At 35.1% G+C, this 14,110-nt stretch overlaps 1 protein-coding gene across 4 annotated transcripts in view; it reads right to left on the bottom strand.

The window, feature by feature from the left end:
- POT1 (protection of telomeres 1) overlaps positions 1-14,110 on the bottom strand; it is a 103,861-nt gene that overhangs the window by 34,639 nt on the left and 55,112 nt on the right. For all 4 annotated transcript variants that reach the window (XM_037039136.1, XM_037039137.1, XM_037039135.1 and 1 more), the window contains 4 exons: positions 11,771-11,926; positions 5,052-5,221; positions 3,853-3,935; positions 538-594 (listed from right to left, as the gene is read on the bottom strand). In XM_037039136.1, coding sequence (XP_036895031.1) covers positions 538-594; positions 3,853-3,935; positions 5,052-5,221; positions 11,771-11,926 — 466 coding nt within the window. The remainder of the gene's footprint in view (positions 1-537; positions 595-3,852; positions 3,936-5,051; positions 5,222-11,770; positions 11,927-14,110) is intronic.

Genomic DNA, 14,110 nt, shown 5'->3' with positions numbered 1-14,110 from the left:
TTCCCCTATTTCATAGTTATGTATGTATCCTTTCTCCAATAAACACTGGAGAAAAACATTTTATAATAGTATATTACAGAACATTAAGGGACTTGTGCTTAAAATTTGTTTTTAATTTTTAAATCTCAGCTGAATTAACAGAAAGAGGGCATATTAAATTGCAATTTTGGGGCATATTGTAAGGAGCTATTTTATGGATGCTCCTAAATGCATAATGTGAAATGATTAAAATTAATGTCATATTAAGATATTTTACATTCTCCAACTAAAAATAAGTCCCACTGCAGTGTTAAATAGTGTATGTTTTATAAACCTTAGAGCTATGTAATGTAAAAGCATGTATCTTTCTGGGTTCCATTTTATGAGTGAGCATGAGGTAAGGAATAAAAGATGAATACTGATATGTGAGTATTTTTGTGCTCATGGATGGGTATCTGCTCTCAGTATTTCATGGAAATGGATTTGTTGGCATGTGTAAGAACGGGGTTTAAAAGCTCACCACTATGCCCATATTTCAAAAAGGGAGCATGGTCTTACTTGTGGCTGACAGCTGTTGACATCGTTCTATCTCATACAATGACACTGATCCGGAGCCTACAGGAGGTAGAAAGTAAAGGGAATTATACAGTTTAAACCTATTAATATCAGTATGGTGCTGAAAACTATAAAACATTGCTGATAGAAACTGGAAATGATCTAAACCAGTGGTACAATACACCATGTTAAGGGATGGGAAGGTTCAATATTGTTAATGATGCTCATTCTGAAATGTTTAGGAGGTATACTCATGTAACTTATCTGAAGTGAATAAAAAAGATACAATAGACTGGTAGATGAAGAGAGAGAAATCACAGAGCACACAGAGTAAAAGGCTATGAGCATTCACTGTACAACTGTTTCAACTCTTCTGTATCTTTGAAAATTTTTACTATTTTGGAAAAACAAAATGTGAGGGAAATAAATGAGAGAGGTAGATAAAATAATACTTACTAAATTTAATAGGATGACTTGATGATCACCATAATACAGAAATTTTACTTTAAGAAGAATGCAGCAAAAGTAGTGAATAGGGCGGTAAGTTTTTTTTTTTAAGATTTTATTTATTTATTTTAGAGAGATGGGGAAAGAGGGGGAAAGAGGGAGAAAGAGAGGGAATGAAACATCAATGTATGGTTGCCTCTAGTACACCCCCTACTGGGGATATGGCCTGAAACCTAAGCATGTGCCCTGACTGGGAATCAAACCGGCGGTACTTTGGTTTGCAGGCCTGTGCTTGATCCCCTGAGCTACACCAGCCAGGGCAATAGGGCAGTAAGTTTTAATACTGCTTTCTAAAATAAAGAATTCAAGACTTTAAAAGTATCCATACTGTAATTACTTTACCTTACATTCTATTATATAGACACATAATAGTATATTATGTTTTTATCAATCATGGGGCATCATAGACAAACACATGCATTGTTTGTCCTCCTCAACATGACTATTAAAGTGAGAATCCGTGGCAAGAGAACATGAATGGACGTGTGAAGCTGGCAAAGAATAATTTCAATGAATCTGATTACCTAATATCTGCCATTCTGCATGAAGTGAAAACAGTGGTAAAAACTTTAAAATTAGTCAAATAATGAGAAAATACATGTAAAATATACACACGGACTCCCATAAACTGATAAACAAAAAAGATAAAGAATGTGACAGAAAATCAAGAGCTGACACTCCTTTTTACTCAAGGGAGTAAAAAGAGCTGAAAAATACACAATAAAATTTTTAAGTTCCCAAGTTTGTGGGGAAATTTAAGTATCCCTTTATACCTGCCAATCTCTTAAGAATCATATACACCGTTAACCTGCACTGTGCTGGCAGGGAACCACATTCTCCCACGGTGTTATTTGCATACGAATCCTATGACATTTTGGCATATGATTTGGCAAGTTTATAAAAATAAAAATGTGCTTACCCTTTTATCCACCAACCTCACTTTTAGAAGTTTATTTTAGAGAAATAAAAGCATGAAAGTACAACTGGCCAAGGATGTTTAGTAAAGCACTAATTGTAAGAACAAAACACTGGAAATAATCAGAATGTCTATCAAGTAGAAAATGGCTGTATTAATAATATTAGATTCTTATTATAAAATATAATGCAACTATTAAAAGAGTAAGTTTGAGCTATATAAATATACCAGAAAGAGGTTTATGATAATGCAACTGGTATAGGAGGGTCCCATTTTTGTAAAAATTTTAACAGAGGGAAAAGGCCTATCTGTTCATGTACTAGTATATATATTTGTATACACGTGAAGGCTTTGAAGGAATCACACTACACTATTAACATTAATTCAGGAAGTGGGCCTAAAGGCATGGGAAAAGTACATAACTTGATAGTATGACTTGTATTACTTTTGTAATATAAAATTAATTTACCCCTGGCTGTGTAGCTCAGTGGATTGAGCACAAGCTGCAAACCAAAGGGTCACAGTTTGATTCCCAGTCAGGGCACACACCTGGGTTGCAGGCCTGGTCCCCAGTAGGGGCCATGTGAGAGGCAACCGCACATTGATTTCTCTCCCTCTCTTTCTCCTTCCCTTCCCCTCTTTCTAAAAAATTTTTTTAAAAAGAAATAAAATATTTAAAAAATTAATTTTAAAGTCCTTTTAAAAGGAGGAAAGAGAGTTCAAAGTGTAATCACTAATTATACTATCTCCAAATGATTGTCAATTGAGCTAATGGTTGTTCAAACAATCACAGCTCAGGCTAAAATGCCATCATCAAGGGGCTAGGAAATGTGGAGTTTTGGCAGAAAGAAACAAAAACAAATTTAAAATGTATGCAAAAAAATTTCAAATAGCCTGCATTGGAATCTGACTGGCTCTGCCCTCAGTTCAAAGCTAAGTAAGTGACCCAGGGCAAATTATATGACAACCAACCCTGCTTCATTCAAAGCCTCAGTTTAATTTCTATAAAAAGAAGAAAACAGTTATCAGGATCATAGGAGTGCTGTTAGGATTAAATAATAATGCATGTAGGCAGTTACTAAGTGTCTACCAAGCCATACATGTTAATTTTAGTGCTTACCCTTACTGGTATAGAAAGACAGTAAACACCTATAAAATGACTCTGGATCATAGTGGAGGAGTTAGACTGTAAAATGCAACACACACACACACACATATATATACACACACACACACAAGATAAAAACACAACATAGATTCTGGGTCCCAGAATGTACAAAGAGGCATTAAGACAAAATGGTAAAAGAAAAAAAATCTTACCAATTGAGAGTTTTAAAATTTAGAAATTTGAATAGTCACCTATTCGGGTAGATAATAACAATAATGCATAACCAAGTGTTTATTAATATCTTAAAGCTAGATATTTGATTAACTCAATGAAGTCTGGAAATCATGTATACATCTAAGATATATGATGAAAAAAACTTTTAGGCTGTTTAAAATAAAGCAGCAAAAACAACCTTTGCTCCTTTTAGATACTAACATGCAAAAAAGCCCAGTTACCTAAGGAATTAATACAGATTTTAAATTAATAAATAAATATACACTTACATACATAAACATATATGCAAAAATACTACTTATATCACAAATCATGTAATCCCTACTACCCTTATTTGAACAAAAAAGAAGATCTAATTATACAATTAAGGAAAGAACAATGTTTACCTTTTGGGTAAGCAGAGATAAAGATTTAGTATTTTCCTTTACAATGAATACAGGTTTAACAAAAGACAAGAGACACAGATAGAAAGATACTAAAATAGAAAATTAGTGTTGATAAAGCCATTTTACTTGGCAGATATTAAACTGTCAATGTTAAAAATTGTCCTTACTTGTTGGAACGCTGTCCTCACATTCTGATTGACATATACCATCTGAACACTGATTGGCTGTCAAACTTGCACATTCTAAAACCCTATAATTGAAAGAATGTAAGTTCAAATTGCATAAAACAAAGTCAATATGGTCAGTTTAACTTTATGCATAGAAACCAAAACTCACTAATATTGTGTAAAATTCTGTTTGTGCGTATGCATTCCTCACTAAAAGGTCTATATACCTGGAGTTCCAAGGGCCCCCCAAATTCAAAAAGTCTAGAAAGATATAAGTGTAACAGTGGGATGATGAAATTCGATGGCCAAAAATAAATTGGTAATTTAATGGATAACATTCTCCTGACAATCTCACTCTAGATTCAAGAAGTAAAATGTTATGTTTCTATATATTACAATATGAGGTAGTGAAACTGCTGTAAAATTATTAAAATAGACTGTTAAAACAGCCAATTTAATTGGCTTTCAAGTCTTTGGTTTCGATGTATTAAAATTTAGAAAATATGTATGTCATTCCAATATACTGAAAGGGTTATTTTCTGTATTTCTTTTTTTTAAATTTTCTGTATTTCTTTGAAGGCAGGCAGAAGATATATTTTTCTTGCTCTAGAATACCGATCAAAAAGTGTACACAGAGACACTAGAAATACATAAGGAAAAAGAACTGCATGTATAGTAACGTTTACGGTAATATTTACTCTCTGGAAACATCTAAAAGTTTAAAAAATATGATACCCTAAAACACTTCAGCTACCTATTTTATCAGCAACGCGCACTTTAGAAAGGCCAATGTTATTTTTCACAGCAGGATCACATGTGTTTGAAGTGCTGGGTATGGACCGAGTTTTCCAAGCTTCAGCTAAACTCCAGTTTCCCTCTTTGTTGCTGTTCATGGAGAATGTGGCAAATGGCAGAACAGCACGGGCACAAGAACAGTCCTGAGTATCTAAGTGGAAACCTTAGACTGTATCCCTGGCTCTGCTACTATTTAGCTGTTTGAATCTACAATCCCTTGATTTCTGTTTCATTTGGTTGATCTCACTAAAAATAAAATGAATAATGCCAGAGAAGGTTGTGAGGATCAATTACAAGGAACCTATTAGATCCCCCCTAGCAATCCCAGAACAATCTCTTATCTCGAAAATCGGTTTAATTAATACTTTATTTACATTTTAAAAATAGGTATATAATAAGCTTACTTTTTCAATTGGTCCACATCAGAGTTGCTTTCCAGCAAGACTCTGATCCCCCGACCGTAACTGGTGCCCCCGTGGAGATGAAACTCCAGAGCTAACGATGTTGACTGGTTTGCTGAATTCACTGACTGGAGTTTCGTATGGAGGCTATAAATTCTAAGGAAGCTTCCAACCTAAAAAGAGATTATTATCTTCTTCAGAAAATGGAGGAAAACCAAACAAATGCTGGTACTCAAAACATTTAACAACTATATGGGGCACAGACCAACAAGGAGGGATGCTGACCAATCAGAGGAGATGCTGGTGTGGTATATACCAGAGGGGTGTGTACTGAGTGTCAGCCCCAAACAAGTTGCACCAAAACCAAAATGTATGTTTGTATACACGGGTCTGTGTATACAAACGTACACTCAAAAGTGAGACCATTTCTGCTTAGAGATCCTACAGTATGCAATAAGATTCAGCCCTAGCACGGGTAAAATATAGCAATTAAGAAGGCCATGACCTAAATCAAGTTGAAGCCCTCTCTCAGTTTAATAAATCTATTTGATTAAGGTTTCTGAAAATAACTTGTATTAACTACTTGAAGGCAAGAAGGCAAGATTTAATTAAATATGATCACTAAAATTCTCACTATGAGTATCAGAAAATAATTAAAAATCTGCTACATATCGAAATAATACATCCCCTAACCCATCAGTTTATGAAAACTTTTACAATAAACAATTTGCGTGGGTACATTATAATGTGAACACGTCCTGTGACTTCAAATAAGGATTAAACTATAGTTTTGAACTAAATGTTCTATAGTTAGTTTCTATAGTTAAGTTTTGCTAGATTTAATCTTAAAAATACCTTTAGTAATAAAGTATTTAATATGCTTTTAACGTGGATGACTTAAAATGAGTCAGAGATTGTTTATCAAAGAAATGAATACCTACTCAAAAGAAGAAGCCCTATAGTCTAAATCACATTTATTTTTAGGAAGAGTTATAAGCAAAACGAGTTACTAAATACAAATGTTAACTTATTTGAATAAGGCAGTAATTTTTACTGCTGATGACTGTGAGAATATAATTCTCTTTTTTCCCTCAAGGTCCAAAATGAATAACAGTGGGAGCTTCTATGCAACAGCAAGCTATACAGGGGGGAATACAAAAGGATGAGATAATAAACCAACCTTCCCCCTCTGCTTACTGTTCTTTCAGTTCATTGTATTTCTCCTCACCACTCTCTGGATTTGATGGAGAAGAGAAATGGAAGGAAAAAACCCACACTCCCAGATGCTACTCATCTTCATTCTCAAGGGTCCTCCCCACCCAATGAAGAATTTTGTGAGGGGGAGTTAAGGTAGTTTTTAGTGTCGTCTGTTCTGACTTCTTCCCTAACATCCACATCATGGGAGGGAACAGAGTGGTCAGAGAAGGAATACACACACACACACACACACACACACACACACACACAGGACAAAACTAATTTTCCCCACAGTATCCAAAGTAAAATACTAAAAGAAAATATAAAAGAGTATATTTCTATGACTTTTATCTGACTTTTCTGAACATTTACTGTAATTGGTGATTCTTTTATAATACACAGAATACATCAGTACAGTACATATAAGTCCCACAAAGAACTTAAACAAGGCCAAACCCAAGGAGGAAGATACCATATTCACAAGTAAAAAGGTTCAACATTATGAAGATAATCTCCCCTTAATTAATCTTAAAAGTCAATGAAATTTTGATCAAAATCTCCAGTGTCTTTCACTAAATTTGAAAAGCTGCTCTGAAATGTATATGAAAATAAACAGCCAAGTCGATCTTGAAGACTAAACCGGGAGAGGGGCCTTGATTTGGGAATATCATTTAAAAATAAAGGTACAATAATTAAGACAGTCTGGCATTAAATGCAGACATGTGTATGAATATAAATAAAGCATAAAAATATAATGTCAAAGAGCAAAGCAAGTTACAGAATGATACATATACAATTACACATTTTCAGGCAAACGCACATAAAATGTAATGAACATGGGTATTCATAGCTACACATTAGGATATGTAGAAAAGGATACTGGGGGGCAAAAATGAGACTATGCAAAGGCACAAAAAAGGTTCAGTATGTAGTTTTATTTCGTAATAATCAAAAGCACCTAAAATAAGTGTGGCAAAAACATTTGGAAACATGAAATGTGAGAGTGCCAAGCACATGTGTGTTTATTACACTATCTTCTCTACAACTGCATTTCAAAATAAAACAAAATTATAGGCCAAGAGAGAATTTACTTATGCAAACAGGCTATAAAGACAATGAATTATTATTTCCAGAAATTCGTTTTGAAGGCAGGACTATATACTTTTCAAGCGTGTTAAGTACATTGGGAAATATGCCAGGTGCTCTATAATACCAGACAAATACCGCTTAGTCTTGTGGGTAACGTCAAATTCCAGAAATACAAGGAGGGAGTCTTACCAAACATTATAAAAACTGCTTTAAAAACCTGTTACAAAAGCCCATTTCAATGCAGAAACATTAAAAATAAAGGCAAGGCAAGTAAGGGTATTAAGAAATCACGAGCCCTTTAGAAATAATTTAAAGATTCCACATAAGCCCTCACGAATTTCACTTTAGGTTTAATATTTTAAAGACCTCTACATGTCAAAAAATAACAAGTCAAGTTACAGTTCTTGGGTCACTAAAGGTGAAACATAATTATTACTACATGTTTTATAATTATTTTAAAACTGTATCAGGATTAAGACTGGGTAATGAAAATACACTACTCTAACCTCTAGACAAAAGGTTTAATGTGCCTGTGTGTAAAATGTTTCAGCAAGGAGATAACTTAAAAGCAAGATTTAGGGAAAACGTTATACGCAACTTTGGCTGTAAAATGTGTTATATGTATGTCAATTATATTTACTTCATAATTGCCTTAACCATCCTCTTTATTTGAGAGGACAGTTATTGCCTTAACTGTCCTTTTCCTGTTCCCACACAATAAAAATGTGTTCCATGTATTTTGGTAAAATAATGTAATTTTAAAAGCTGTGTTCAAGTGCTGATAGGAATTCATTTGTATCCCTGTCATCTGCCTCCAGGGCATCTTATATTAATATGAAATGGTTGAGATAGAGGTTGTCTCAGAAAAATAAAATGTGATGTTAATGTACATTAGAAAGCCTACAGCTATATTACTTTTAAACAGAGAAAATCATTTTCATTTTTCTATTACATTACAGACATGTTGTATCTTTAGAAAAAAATTAGCCAATCTGTATTTTAATTTTGTGTTCACAGCACCCTCTAGTGGGTGAGGTGAAGCAGCAAAAAGGGAGATGGAAAAAAGTCTGAAAGAAAGAAATCACAGTACTCACTGTTACCAGGAAGTTTTATTTACTTCATCCTTACTGCATGGAAAGCACTGTGTGGCTGCTGTTCAGGAGTTGGGTAGGGAAATCAGGACAAGCGAGGGGAACAAAACACATATAGAAGCAGCACAGGGAAAGAGAAGGGCATTAAATAATGAAAGTTGATCTACAATGTAAATCTTCATTTACAAAAGAAACCTACATTTTAGGAAGACTTTAGAACTGGCTTCAACATTACTTCAAACTAATCTATGTAGATAAAAATCAGGGAAAAGCATCCATGATATGCCTTTAAAAGTCAACTTTCTTGAATGTGTCAGAACATGTGCTCACACACAGGCATAAAGAATTAAGAAAGTGCAGTTTATTGCCTTCTGAGATCCTAATTTCACACAGATTTATTAATTTGGTTTTATTTTAACACAATGTACAACGGGAAATATTTGCAAAGGAAAACTGGGTACTAAAATTCAGTTCTAGAAAACTGCAATTCACTTTTAATTTCCTTCCTATAAGTAGGTTGTATAATTTCCTATAAGTAAGCTGTATAACTAACTCCCTAAAGGTGGGATGGATCTATTTGCAATAAAGAACATAATTTCTTTCTACTGGTTAAAAAAACTGGCTCTGGAAACAGACAATGTAGATTCAAATACTGGTTTCACCCAAGTAGCTGTGAATTCTTGAGCTTAACCTCTGAGTGTCTGTTTTCTCATTCATAAAAGGGGAATGATGCTAGTTCCTAGTGCACAGGATAATGCTAAACATAGATGAAAGGCTTAACAAATGCTACTATTATTGTTGTTATTATTAATGATGCCATTCTTTGCTAGAGAGGGTATTTGCAAATAAGATATAATGAAATGAAAAAAATTCCTTAAAATATTACTAAGCAAAAAGTACCATAGGTAAACAGTGTACTTTTACCTAAAACTATATCCCTAAAACAGTGCACAGGTCATACACACAAATAAAGACACAATATGATTGTAGAGATGGACTATTAATTTCTTAAACTAATAAGTATAAAGGCTAGATTTTTATTGCCAAAAATTAACAAAGCTTAATGTTTAAATTTACAAATATTTTATAAATCATGTCATTGTAAAGCAATATTTCTTAATAAATTATTTTCTTTATTTTCATAGTGTAACTGTGTACAAATTTAAGATGTTCAGGAAGTGTTCTTTACTTTTAAAAAGCTGTTCAAGCCACTGTTATTTTAATGCACAGAATTTATTTTGAACATACATTTCACAAAATAAAAAACAAGGAATATAGGGGGACTTCTGGCCAAGATGGAGGTGTAGGTGGAAACACTGTGCCTCCTCCCAGAACCAAGATTAAAGACAACAAAGTTTTAATAACAAAAATGCAACCAAAACACAGAAAACTGAACTGAGCGAAAGTCCGACAGCAGCGAACCATTCAGCCAGACCAGTAAGAGAGGTGGAATCAGCAGCTGGCAAGAAGGGTTGCGCAGGAAAAAGCAGCTGGACTGACCCAGGCACACAGGTGGCAGTTGGCAGATCCCCTGGAGTGGGGTGGCAACTGGCGGACCCAGTGGCGACTCAAGGCAGCTGGCTGACTGCGGTCACACATTCACACTCAGATAAACCAGGCAAAGGAGTGAGCAGTGAGACAGACTGCTCAGGCTAAGGCCCCAGAGATGGGAATTAGAGCCTGAAAGCACCAATTGGAAAGACTTTAGGGGTGGAGGTGCCCGGAGAAGCTCCCAGGCTCACAGAGAGTTTGGTGGAGAGACCCACAGGGTCCTGGAGGGTGCACAGGCCCATACACCTGGGAGCTGGCACCAGGAGGGCCTGGTTTGCTTGCGGGAAGCAGCAGAGGGGACAGAAATCCCAGAGAGAGCCGGAATAAATGCCATTGCCCCTCTCTGACCCCACCCCCACATACAGTGTCACAACCCAGCAACTGGGTCGTCCCACCCTGGAGAACACCAAAGGCTCAGCCCCTCACTATATAACAGGCACAAACAGACCAAAACACTATGGCTCAAGAAGAACAGCTCAAAGCCCCAGAGCCAGTACTTCTTAGCAACCAAGATATAGCCAACCTGTTACATGCACGGTTCAAAACACTGGTGATAGGGATGTTCACAGAACTGGTTGATTTTAGTCACAAATTAGAGCAACAAATGAAGGCTAAACTAATTGAAATGAAGGGAAATGCACAGGAAACCAATAGTGATGGAAAGGAAACTGGAACTCAAATCAAGGGAGTGGATCAGAAGGAAGAAAAAAATGACCAAACAGAAAAGAATGAGGAAACAAGAATTCAAAAACATGAGGAGAGGTTTAGGAACCTTCAGGACATCTTTAAACATTCCAACATCTGAATTATGGGGGTACCAGAAGAGGAAGAGGAACTGCAACAAGTGGAAAAGCTATTTGAATAAATAATAAAGAAGAACTTCCTCAGTCTGGCAATGGAAAAAGACTTCCAGGAAATCCAGGAAGCCCAGAAAGTCCCAAAGAAGTTGGACCCAAGGAGGAACACCCCAAGGCACATCATAATTACATTAGTCAAGATTAAAATGAAGGAGAGAATCCTAGAAGCAGCAAGAGATAAGGGGACAGTCACCTACAAAGGAGTGCCCATCAGACTGTCAGCTGATTTCTCAAAAGAGACCTTACAGGCAAGAAGGAGCTGGAAAGAAGTATTCCAAGTCATGAAATCCAAAGACCTACATCCAAGATTGCTCTATCCAGTAAAGCTTTCATTTAGAATGGAAGGGCAGATAAAGTGCTTCTCAGATAAGGTCAAATTCAAGGAGTTCAACATCACCATGCCCTTACTATATGAAATGTTAAAGGGACTTATCTAAGAAAAAGAAGATAAAAATTGTGAACAGTAAAAGGACAGAAAACTCAACAGTTATTCACAACCACACCTAAAACAAAAGCAAAGATGACAGCTAGATCAGGAGTGGAACCATAGACATGGAGATCACATGGAGGGTTAGCAACAGGGGAGTGGGAGTAGGAGAAGGGGGGAGAAGGTACAGAGAATAAATAGCATAGACAGTAGGTAGAAAACAGACAGTGGGGAGGGCAAGAATAGTATGGGAGATGTAGAATCTAAAGAACTTGTGACACATGGACATAAACTAAAGGGGAGGAATAGTGGTAGAGGGGGTGTGCAGGGTGGAGGGGAATGAAGGAGGGGGAAATGGGACAACTGTAATGGTATAATCAATAAAATATATTAAAAATAAAAAATACAAATTTGGAGTTAATTTCTAGACCTCTAATATCATGTATAAATGTGGTTATGCCCAAATTTATAAAAATAAAAAATAGCAAACAGTTTGCTACTCAACATCACCTTCAGAGATTTTGCCACTTGAACATGGTTATCATAGACTAAAATGTCTACTGTCAGATTCTGCAGCCGGTGGATGTAACTCAAATCACCATGAAAAACAAGGTCTTGTATTAAGACTCTCCAGGATGGATACGGTGGCCGGGTGCCATCCCACACCTGCCAGAGAAAGGAAAGCAAAGTTTAATCACCTTTTATAAATCTGTGGAGTCTGAGGAGTTTTATTTGCTGATAACATAACTTAAAAGTAAGTATCTGCTAAACTTTAAATGACTCGTATCCTTTTCTGGTTGTAGAAGAACTGCATATGGGCTGGTAATATAGAAAATGTAAAGAAAAATGATCTAATTACTATGACTTAGAAAAAATGTTAACAAATTGTTGAACTTACTTTATCTTTTTTCTGTATATATATTTTAAACTGGCATTATATTCTGCTTTTTTATTTCTTAGCATATTGTTGAGCAATTCATCAGGGAATTTAAATATTCTTCTATAATAGGATTTTCAATGGCTTGGTATTATTTTATGGTATGGATGCAAACAAATTTATTAAACTAATAATCCCTTTATTGGTCATTTGAGTAGTTTTAAATCTTTCATGCTATTTTAAATAACTTAGTAATTATCATCTTGAATATAAACTTTTATGAGTATTTCTGCTAATATTCAAAGTATAAATTTCTAGCTTTTAGGAATGATTGTTCAGTTTGTTCTGATTTGGAAAAGGCCTTTAAAAGTACAGGTAGGAGCACTTTGCTTATGAATACAAATGAATAAACATCACGGGTCTAGAAAAGGAGGAGGTGTGCTGAATTGCTACGTAAAGTGTTCAGGAACAGGGGCATAGGAGAAGTATGTGTACACTACCCCATCCTCAAGACATGAGCCAGCCTGCACTGTGCCAGGGTTTGAAGAGATGACCTGAACTATGTTGTGCTATACTATAAAAGCATATGACAAGACACTTGGGATGAAGTGAGAATGGCTCTGCGTGTCAGAAGTTTAGCTGGACAGAAGTAAATAGGCTATTTGGATTAAAAAAAAAAACCACACATTTGTATAGAGGAGGTGTCTGCCAGTGTCAGATTGTAGAGGAAGAAATACTGAATAATAGTGACATTGCTAAGTTACAAATAAATAATTAGGAGTTTGTGTCACTCACTCATTCTGTTACCTAAATAATTCAAAGAACCAGTACAATTATGTTGGGAGGAGTAATATCATATCTCACAAACATTTTTCTCCACTTGGATTTGTTCTCAGACTTCTTCTGTGACTTTAAAATGGCTTTACAGATCAATCCACAAATCTTTTGAGGGAGGGAATGAGCGGGCCCAGTGTCGCTATATTGCTTTTATGTTCTAATTTTACCTACCTAGAAATCAGACTTTTAACAATCTTTCCTTACCAATTTGAAATGCCATTTTTATCATGTATTGACTTACCATAGATATGAAGACCATTCCTGAGGTTCCTAATCTTTTCCACTGGTCAGTCTTACTATAATTGTATAACGTATTTCAGTATCTGAGACGGACCTCCCACTTAGTTTTCTCTGGAAAGCCTGCTTTATCTGCTTTCTCTTCTTTATTCCTGATCATTTAATGTTTCTAATAAACTTAAGGATTATAATCAATTTAAAAAACAAGAATGTGGCTTTAATTAAAATTGAGTTTTATTTTATAAACACTTTAGGAAAAAATAAAAAATCTTTCAATAATTCAAGTTTTCTTTAAAGTTCCTCAGTAAAGTTTTATAGTCTCCTTCACAGAAGTTCAGGCATTTCTTGCATGAACTTTCCTATTTTACAATCATTGAGACTTTGAAAGATCCTTTGTTCAATTATCTGTTCTATTTATTAACAATACATAGGAGAGCCATATTTTACTAATGTCTTAAATCAGTTAGCTGATTGAATAATTTTATTTATCCAAATAGCTTCAGTAATTGTTAGGGTTTTTATATCTTAAGTAGTAACTTTTTTCTTTTTTTTAATAGTTAAATTGCTCATTTCTTTTTCTTATCTCAGTGAATTCCCCAAGACTTCATGAACATTTTATTTTATATATTTGTTTTAGATTTAGTGGGGTGACCACATTTTGTAATAGAGAAATAATGGGTCTTCTGTCTTGTTTCTGGCATTACTGACTCCAGAATTCAAGCACTAAATATTGCCTATGTACCATATGACGGAAATTACTTGCCAAGAAGGCATACTTCTATTTATAAAAATTTTAAACATGTTTATCCTGTTACAGTTGCCTCACTTTTTCCTCCTTTTAAACCCCCCTTGCCCCAGCCCTACCTTCCCACAGTCAATCCCACACCACTGTTCATCTC

This window comes from Sturnira hondurensis, unplaced genomic scaffold (genome assembly GCF_014824575.4).
Source record: "Sturnira hondurensis isolate 20B ecotype Veracruz unplaced genomic scaffold, ASM1482457v3 Scaffold0025251, whole genome shotgun sequence".
Lineage (NCBI taxonomy): Eukaryota > Metazoa > Chordata > Mammalia > Chiroptera > Phyllostomidae > Sturnira > Sturnira hondurensis.
This window is presented reverse-complemented; position numbering and strand designations above follow the sequence as displayed.